This window comes from Monopterus albus, unplaced genomic scaffold, assembly GCF_001952655.1.
Source record: "Monopterus albus unplaced genomic scaffold, M_albus_1.0 scaffold102.1, whole genome shotgun sequence".
Taxonomy (NCBI): Eukaryota; Metazoa; Chordata; class Actinopteri; order Synbranchiformes; family Synbranchidae; genus Monopterus; species Monopterus albus.
In genome coordinates, this window is record NW_018127982.1 from 736,071 (window position 1) to 745,813 (window position 9,743).

Below are 9,743 nucleotides of genomic sequence, written 5' to 3' on the forward strand. Positions count from 1 at the left end.
CCCTCACACTTCTCTCCCTCCCGCTCTCACACCTCTTAACCCCTGAAGCTCCACACCCATCAAGGAACCATAACAATTTAGAACATCATAACATGCCAAGTGAAGGATCACTACAATATCTAATAAAACAGCATTGTGGGTATGATTGATTATAAGACAACAACACAAAGCAAATACTGTATATCTGCAGTATATGAAAAAAGCCATTTGCGTTTTTAAAGTGATCCAGTAGGTGGCAGTACTGGCAAAGAGAAGGTTTAGTGAGACTTAATTTTAGTTTCTGCATTGTCTTGTTATTTATATATTTGTTGGGCTGTTGCTGAAAATTATATAAACATATTTATATATATATATATACACATACACACAGAGAGTTACATACTGTAAACACACACCTCCCTTTGCTTTGAAATGAAACACCTGCATGGTTCACACGTACAATTTACAGTCATTTGTAAAGGAAGAGAAAGGAATTCTATATCTTACACACTCCCCGGCTCACTATTGCACAAGAAACAAATAATAGAGTCACATCTCAGAACTACCACCCTCAGGGTCATGCACTGCATTATATACTAACTTATTGAAACTGTTGAAACCATAGCATTTCCTGTGCCATGAGATATTTTTAGTGCAAGTGATGCATTTGTGCAATGCAATACAGGACTGTGGTTTGCATCTTTGCTGTATTACTGCTGAGTAAACTACCAAGAACCCAGTACAATACCAAGAAACCCATACACGACTGCCGAGCCTGCTAAAATACCATTAGCTGAAGCAAATGTTCGTAATATCCTTTTCTACATGAACCTGACTTTGTTGCATAGCTGCAGAAGTGATACATGCCGCAGGCAGGAACACAGTGAATTCTATCTTCAAGCCTGAAGTTGATTTAGCAGAGGAGAAATGTTTCAACATGCCTACAGTTAGAACAGAAAGGAACTGTAGAGGCAGTGAGCCACATTTTTACTCTTCTTAAGAGTGCTGTAAAATCCAGAGAAGTGAATCATTCTGCTCAGGTAAATAGTCTGATAATACTGTACAGTGTGTACACCTTCATACACAACTTTCCCAATTTACACTTCTCATACACTGCAACATTGTGTCGTTGCTACAGAACTTTTGCGACACATGTAAACTGTGAACCTTTTCCCATAATATACTTGCCCATAGACTACCACTGCTCTTCCCTTCCTCCCATCAGTCTTTCTTGTCAACGGGCTGCAAACTGCTGGCTCCGTCAGAAGGCCTGCTCTCCTCCCATGCTGCTTGAAGTGGGGAGGTAGGGCCAAATGGGCTCAGCATTGTCTGCCATCGTCAAGGCCAGACCCCAAGTCCGGTCACTTAATCTCTTGACTTGTTCTCAATACACAACCAAAGCTGCCAGGAAGGGACCTGTTTGTGTGCTCTTCCATCTCCCTGAGGTGCTTTGAAGTTGTGCCCACTGTCCTTCAACCTGAACTACAGGATATAATAAATCATTTTTGCACAGTCACATAAAAAAAAAGAAGAACTAAAATACCAAAAAAGAATGACTTTGCAGTTCAGGCAGAATAATTCACTACATTGTAACAATATTAAAAAGGCCGCTGTATGATATTTAACAAAAAGACACTAATATCTAGTGACTGACCTTGTGAGTTCACAACAAAAACCTCAACATCAGGTAATAGTCTCACCTACCCCAATCCCCACCATCCCCCCAAGTCTGCTCTCACTACAAGCCCATGGCTGTTTAGACCCCACCCTCTCCATGATGACCAATCAAGTTCAAGGATCAGACTTTTCAAGGATAGAGACCCTAGATTTGTCTTCAGAGTTAGAACGTCTGAGAGCAGCACCTCATCTCAAAACTTTAAGGAGGACACATTAACATGCAACACTTCTCTGGTAAGTTTTGTATTATCAGATCTAACTTTTGAATTATGCTTTTGCAGTGTGACATGTGAAGAGGGAGAGTGTACTGTAATGATTTGCTCATTTTGGGCAAACTGCATTTGGCCATTAAGAATTAAAAAGTTTACATTTGCTTTTTTATGATTATTAGTGAGTCCTTTGTGAGAATGTTTTTCCTATTTTTAGTACTGCTATAAACTCCATGCTGCTATAAACTAGCCATATGTTACATGTTATCAGTACAGTGGCAGAACCTTTTACATTTATTCTTACTTTGTATTGCCTCCACTGAGTCCAACCTGAAACTGAGCATGTCCCGATCCCCTCCAGCAGCTGACTCATGCCAGCAGGGCTGCATCAGGATGACCCTGGAGAATGCTGATCTCTGGAAGTCCTTTCACAGCACTGGAACAGAGATGATTATAACAAAGCATGGAAGGTATCAACACTGTCACACTTAGTTAGCCACTGAAAATATGAGTAGTGCTTTGTATCATTTATCACTCACATGAATTTGGTGTCATCTAGACTATTGTATGCTAGAGAGAAATATTACATTGTAACTTGGGATGGCTGAGCATTCAGCAACAGATCTCTTTCACCGTGGCCAGAATGCTTCACAGTGCGATTTATTTTAGGGTACCTTTGTTTTTGTATAATAAAATGACTTATTGTGGTGATGTGCACAATTATAACACTAGATTGGCTGTTAACAGTCTTAAGGATCTTTTCATTTTCAAAACCTAATTTCATGACAGACAGTTGACAGCTTTAGAGCTGTGTTAATCTGAAATAAGATGCCATTCAAGTTAAGAGTTATGAATGGCAGATTAGTTTTTAGAAAATCAGTGCATTCAATTAAATTTCACTTTCAATTTTAATCTCTTTTATACAGTTCTTAATTGTGTAATTTTGTCTTTTCTCATCTCATTTCAATTTAATTAATTGTTTAAATTGCTTAATTAATTCTTTTTAAATTTCTTTCCTTATTGCTGTATGTGTATTTTATCTTGTGGGCTGTGTAAAATGTGTAGTTGGTTGTTTGCTGTTTTTTTGAGTTGTGTTACAATGTGTTTTGAATGTTGTTGAGTTGTTTTGCCTGCAGTTGAATTGTTGTTGGTTCAAGTGTGTTTTTATATTTGGGGATGTTATGTAATGTTATATATGGTATTACTGTTTAAATCCATGTTTTGCATGTATGTTGCTGGTGATCTGGATGCCCTGCAATCAGCTAGTGGGTGTCCCCTTTGTAAACAATAAACTTAATTTTCCTTATGCAGAGCAGACACTGACTGCACATACTACACACAGTCCTGTTTCAAGGACAAGATTTGACAATTTTGCTAAACATTTTTAAACATTCAATGACTTATTTGTTTGTGTATTTGTTTCAGGAGAATGTTTCCACTCTGTAGTGTCAGTCTATCTGGGCTTCAACCTTTTGCCAATTATGTCATCATGATGGATATGGTTCCTGCAGACAGTTTCAAATACAAGGTAAATTCAAATGCAACACTCCACTGAGTACTGTATGTGTTGTTCGATTCAAATAGAACATGTTGCAATGTGAAACTCTGATTTCTTGATCTTCATTGTTTTCTGCATATTGTTTGATTTGCTGATACAAATTGGGGGGATTAAAGCCAACCAACGGCAGTATGCAAAGCACAGCAGTCTGCAGCCAGACTGCAGTGACCACTGCATATCAAAGCCTTTCATTGCTTCCTGTTTGTGCACTCTCAGCTGGAGGCCCAATCAATTAGCATCCCTCCTCATTTACAATCAGTGAATGAGAATCAGTCAGACATCCATACATTCAGCGGCTCTTACATCAACTGCTCTGGCCCATTTGGTCACAGGTATTGCTTTTTCACACTTGAAAACAATGAAGTACACAATAAAGAGAAAGTACTGTAGGAGAACGTTACAGAATTTTCTTTTTGAATGATGGTGAATTTGTAGAAATAATGTAAAATCTGTATCCATATAAGTGACGTAAAAAAAAGAACTTCCCTTGTGAATAAACAATAAAGATGTTTTGTGCACCACAGTTCTCTAACATCATGACAAGATAGGAAAAAAGGATTTCATGCTTCATAGAGAGTTCAGATGCATCAGACATGTCCTGAAGTCTTACACTTAGTAACCTTGTATTCCTCTGTCCCACCAAATCTCTGTAGTGGAAAAAAGAACAGTGGGAGATCGTGGGGAAGGCAGAGCCCCAGCCCCCGTGTCGGATATACATGCACCCAGACTCCCCTGCCACAGGAAATCACTGGATGAAGCAGTCATTGTCTTTCCTCAAGGTGAAGCTCACCAACAACACCTTGGATCAGCGCGGTCACGTAAGAGACCAGTGAAATGACTATGCTCAGTATATTTTTCACTTTTCTCAACTATGTAGTTTGCTAACTGTGCTCTTTTTCCTCATCAGATCATCCTGCACTCCATGCATCGCTATTACCCAAGGTTTCATGTCATCCAGGCAGACAGTCCTTACACTGTCTGCTGGGACCCAGTTCAGACTTTCTCTTTTCCAGAGACAACCTTCACTGCAGTGACTGCTTATCAGAATCCAATGGTACAGATTTACAAAAAAAAAAAAACTTTTAACCCCTCACTTAGCAGCTAATTTGTTTATCCAGTAATGCACACTGCATTCTGTTCAGATTAACAAAACAATTGTTTTCTTGCCTGTTTTAAGATAACCAAATTGAAGATTGACCACAACCCGTTTGCTAAAGCATTCAGGGAGGGTGGCACCCATTCCCCCAGTAAAAGGTAGGAATTAATTTTTTAACAGGCACTGAATTTGTTGCATGGTTGTCAGAAGCAAGTCCAAGCTACTTTTCCATCTACCACAAATGAAAACTAGAAATTTGAATTCGTATATTGTACACCTTAATTTTCTAAACTTGGTGCATCTTAAAGTTACCTTTTTTAAATATGAAAAGACAAGTGTGCTCTGTATTTAAAGGACAGATGTTTTTAAAAACATGAGTAGTAAAAATATTCAGTTTAAAAAAATGTTCTACATATTTCTTTTTTCTTAGATCAAATCGAAGTCCTCCTGCAAAGAGAACTGCAATGGATGTAAAAGCTCTTTGCAACAGTCCTCCAGGTAATTTTTTTTATATTATTAAGTAAAAGGTTTATAGTCACACAGCTGCCAATGTCTCAACACTTCTATGAGAGCTTGTTAAACACTATATTTCCCTGTCAGGCCTGCAGAGGATGCCCTCCACCTCTCAGTCAGCTCAGATAGAAAAGAATCACGCCTCCACACAGCAGTCACTGAAGGAGGTTCACTTTCCAGCCTGGGGTCTGGAGCAGGATCCATCTGAGGGTCTCCACACTGAGCCCCTGGAGTTGCATGAGTATGACTACAGCTGTGAAGAACAGATGGTGCCTGCATCCGTGGCATACCAGCCCTACAGGTATTAGATTATGATTTATAGTATCCAGGATGAGATAAAAATCCAATGAAACTTAGACAGTACAGGAAAATAAAAAGCAAAATATGGTGCATAAGGGTCAACTCTTTCACTTTACCAGATCTGTGGAGTACACAAGATTCCCACCCGCTTCCAATGACACAGATGGAGCACACAGCCTTGGCCATCCTTCACATCCTCCACTCACCACAGCTGAACACAGCACCCAGCAACATGGCTACCACCACCAAGTCAACACAGCAGGTTGGACCCAGTACCCACTCTTCTCCTACTCCTGTTGGTGAATTTTCACATTTGCAATGATGACACCATTGATGGAGGATAAAACCACTAAACTAACTGACAGGCCACTGCAGTTAAAAAAATTATAAGTTCATATAAAGGTCATGAATTTCAATAACATTATAATGTACAGACAGGTGACACATTAAAGGAAAAACCTGTTATATATGAGTGCTCTCTTCCAGGATAACAGTGCCCCCATCCATATAGGGCATGAGGGGTCTCTGAATGGTTTGATGAATATGAAAATGATGTGAATCATATGTTCTTCACAGTCAACAGATCTCAACCCATTTGAACACCTATGAGAGATTTTGGACCGATGTGTTAGACAGCATCACCATCTCCATTGTTCAAAACCTTTGAAAGAATAGTGTTAGTTCAGAGACTTGTAGAATCAATGCCAGGGTGCACTGAAGCTGTTCTGGTGGCATTGGGTGGCCCAGTACCTTACTAAGACCATTTATGTTGGTTTTTCCTTTTATTTGTCACATGTCTGCATATGGTGATAACCTGGAAAACAATGAAATTCCTCTCAAATGGAAATGTATATATTTGTCTTTGTATCCTTGATTATACATATGCTAGTACAGTTGGAGCTTTCATAGATGTCTGTGCTAAAGTAGGTACAGGGTTTTGAGATAATGTGCTGTATCCAGTCCGTTGGGAAATTATGGGCTCAAGGGTCTCAGGGTCTGTTTAGCTTGTAAAAGCATTTTGAGCATGTGTTGAAACGATTTGTACTTGTAAAAAAAAAAAAAAAGTTTATGAATGTGTGAATAAAATGTGTAAACGAATTATGTTACATAAAGACACTGAAAATAATTAAGCGTTTGTGAACATTTATGTACAGATAGAAAGCAACAAACTGCACATACAGCTCAAATTACGATTACGAATTATGAATGGTACGAATTCTGGCCATGTTTTTACACCTGAATCTAATTGAGCACTGACAATCCAATCACAGAGCAGAGTCAAATTGTCCAATCAGAGGACAGATGGGTCCTTCAACTTGGTCCCACCGCGGTTCCTGAAAGGTTGTTTGTAGTAATTCCAGAAGGATGACGGTGTTGGCTTTTCTGCTAGTCAGGTGGGTATCATTAAACATTTATTGTCCTGCGTCCTGTACATACTGTATGCACCGCGCAGGTGCTTCTTTGTTGTTCTGGAGTAAAGCAGTTGTACAGATGTATATTTTCTGGTTTAGAGCGCTACTTTAACTAGCATAAACCAGAATGTAATGCTAATGTAGCATGTTAGCAAATCTCTGCTAGCAAGAAACAATTCAAGGGTAAGTTAGCCGTACACTTTTTTTCATTGAACGTGTTCACTATCGAGCTAACATTTAAACCTGCTTAGTCTTGTAACTTCCCGTGTTGTACAGGCAGTCTAGTGGATGAAAGAGACGACACTAAAGTTGGTATTTGATTCAGTCTCCAAACCACATTTTCTCACGTGTTGGGTCTTTTTTTTTAAATCATGTTGTGAAAGGGTGTAAGGTATTCTAGAAAAAAACACTTTATTTATAACTGCAGTATAGAACATGTTAACAAGTTTCCCCTCATCTGGCTCACTTCAGACCAAGTCAACTCAGACCACTAGTAAAATCCGGACTAGATCAAGGAGAGTAACCTTGTTTGCGAAATCAATTTCTTAATTGTTAAAATGCCTCAAAGGGGAGTTTTGTTTTGCTTTCTTTCGTTCTATGTAGACCACATCAGACCAGGTTTAGGTCCAAAACATGTAGACTCGCCAAATCTGAACTAGATTATCAGGGACAATATGTAAAGACTCTTCCAGACACAGATCAGGTCTAGATCCAAAACTACTATATTTAAACTAGCCAAATCTGGACGTATTAAGAATAGGATAGAGATTTAACAGTTTCTGAATTATTTGGAATCTCTAAAATATTTAGGCTAGTGTTTCTCTCTGGCAGGATCCAGATATCTCCTTCTGAGGTAACAGAGACAACACATGCCCCGAGGTGTATTGAGAGGGCCTTGTATGTTGAATGAAAGACCACACATTCTACAATACAGAGATTACAGTTAGACATTTTTGCATTGTTTAAAAAAGTGGTGTATATAGTATTGCATGTCTACTTTTGAACCATGAAAATGGATGGTTTTTAAAAGCCTGAGCAAAAACAATGTATTTAGAAATAGGACAAAGGTTTCACTAATCTGATCAGTTTTAAGAAGTCTCTACTTTTCTTGATATTCTAGTCCAAATTTGGTTTGTCTTATTTTGGCTCTCAAATTGGTCTGATGTGGTTTATGTGGGGAAAACCACACTTTAGGCATTTTGACAAAATGAAATTGTTCGGGTAGCAGTGAACTGTTTTTAGCCAGTACTTGTTGTTGTTGTTTCAAATTAAAATGTAGATTAGCAGAGTCATATCATCTGTCCATAATTAACATTAGGACAGACCAACACAATACCGCTTTTAGATTGTTTATGAAGCATCACTCTGTAACACCAGTTGCAACAACTCCAATAGAGGGAGGCCTCTTCTATAGTAAAGCCTGTAGCTGAGCTCACATTAGTTTCAGTAATGCAGCACTGGTGGCAATCTATCACATTTCACGGGATGGTGTACACGGATGAGCATGAAGATTTGTCTTCTGTCCAGTTTTTGCATAGGTTGCATGAAAATGTTCTTCATACCACTTCAGTGTTTCTTGGTTGTTCTCTTTCTACAGTATTTCTCTTTCAAAATACTGCCAGATGTGCAAAATGATACTTTTTTTTTTCCCAATGGTGGAAGAAGAAGAAGAAGAAGTAGTAGTAGTAAGTACTTCTCTTTCAAAGTACTGCCAGATGTGCAAAATGATACCTTTTTTTTTCCAATGGTGGAAGAAGAAGAAGAAGTAGTAGTTGGATTCTCAAAGGTAACTACTCCATTACAGATAAAAGTCCTGCATTAACAATGGTATTTAAGTAAAATATTGACATCAAAATGTACTTCAAGTAGTCATCATGCAGAATTATGCATTTCACTTTAATGTAAATTGTAGTATCAGATAATACTGACTCATTATTGTGGTCATCACTTTAATGTTGCAGCTTGTAATGGTAGAAATTTTAACTTTTCTGAACCTCTGCTGGGTAGCTTGTACATTCCCATCAGAGATAAATTAATTCTTGTGTTTAGGCTTATACTGTATTTTCTTTTATTCATCAGATTCTGAGAAGTAACTTGAAACTCAAGTTGTCAAATGTAGAGTAAAAAGGTAAGATATGAAGCAGCAGAAAATTAATCAAAGTACAGATAACCTCAGTTGGACTTAAAATGTATAGCTGTTTTCTACCACTGCACCTGAGAACGTAAAATCTAAAATTTGATTCACTGAAATGTCTTGAAATATAATGCAGAAGTCAACTTGTAAGCAACTTCAAGTATCCTGAGTTGACTCAAAATTTGTCACAGGTCTGTTCCTCTGGAGTTCTTTGATGCAAAGAAACTACTTTCCATTCAGGTACAGTTTTGTTTTTGATCCAAGTGTTTACTTACTGGAATAAGTAAAACTTATGAGTAGTAAAACACCACTGGTGTTGAATCATAGCTCATCTTTTAGCAACAGGCTATACAATTCTAAAACCTCTAAGGTGTCATAGTAGCTATGCCTGCATTTCATACTGCCTGTGGGTTTCCAATCATTTTAAGGGCAATTTGAAAACCAAATTTGAACTTTACTACAGTCAGCTTTATGGAACTTGTAATATTTGATATTGAAACACTGCCCATCTTAATACTGATTGCTGTTTAATTTTAAATGTGCATTGAAGAGTGAGAGCAGACCAAGGAGCTGGGAATGTGGGTATTTGAGGCTGTGATAGAGGGAGAGCTTCATCTCATGGTGGAAATGTGTGAATACCCCAAGGTAATGTTGCTGGAGTAAGCAATTCTATCTGCATTTATAATTGGATTTCATGCTTCAGTAGAATGTCCTTTTACAAATCTCTATTTCTATGTCTTCCACAGCCTTCGGCAAGGCAGGCTGCATGTTTTCTGGGCACAGTACACTTTGTTTGCCCCAAGTTGATCTGGATATTCACTGAGGAACCACCCTTTACTCTGAACAGAATGCTAGACCCTGTGTA

General features: G+C 38.3%; 1 protein-coding gene and 1 long non-coding RNA gene across 5 annotated transcripts; both read left to right on the forward strand.

Moving 5' to 3' along the window:
- Positions 1 to 1,812: 1,812 nt before the first annotated feature.
- Positions 1,813 to 6,349, forward strand: LOC109965658 (T-box-containing protein TBX6L-like). Of its 3 annotated transcripts, none has more exons than XM_020609856.1 (9): positions 1,813 to 1,890; positions 2,227 to 2,335; positions 3,291 to 3,393; positions 4,077 to 4,241; positions 4,331 to 4,477; positions 4,601 to 4,677; positions 4,950 to 5,017; positions 5,120 to 5,333; positions 5,452 to 6,349. In XM_020609856.1, the coding sequence occupies exons 1-9, from the start codon at positions 1,875 to 1,877 to the stop codon at positions 5,633 to 5,635; spliced, it is 1,083 nt and encodes a 360-aa protein (XP_020465512.1). In that variant the 5' UTR covers positions 1,813 to 1,874; the 3' UTR covers positions 5,636 to 6,349. The 3 variants fall into 3 exon arrangements, with proteins under 3 accessions (XP_020465512.1, XP_020465513.1, XP_020465510.1); XM_020609857.1 differs by having other exon boundaries at positions 2,230 to 2,335; XM_020609854.1 differs by lacking the exon at positions 1,813 to 1,890 and having other exon boundaries at positions 2,205 to 2,335.
- A 293-nt stretch (positions 6,350 to 6,642) lies between these two features.
- LOC109965656 (uncharacterized) lies at positions 6,643 to 9,737 on the forward strand. 2 transcript variants are annotated; one of them, XR_002275673.1, is made up of 7 exons: positions 6,687 to 6,726; positions 7,021 to 7,052; positions 8,435 to 8,530; positions 8,824 to 8,872; positions 9,070 to 9,118; positions 9,429 to 9,523; positions 9,625 to 9,737. It is a non-coding gene; the product is annotated as an uncharacterized LOC109965656 (long non-coding RNA). The 2 variants fall into 2 exon arrangements; XR_002275674.1 differs by lacking the exon at positions 7,021 to 7,052 and having other exon boundaries at positions 6,643 to 6,726.
- The last annotated feature ends 6 nt before the right edge of the window (positions 9,738 to 9,743 follow it).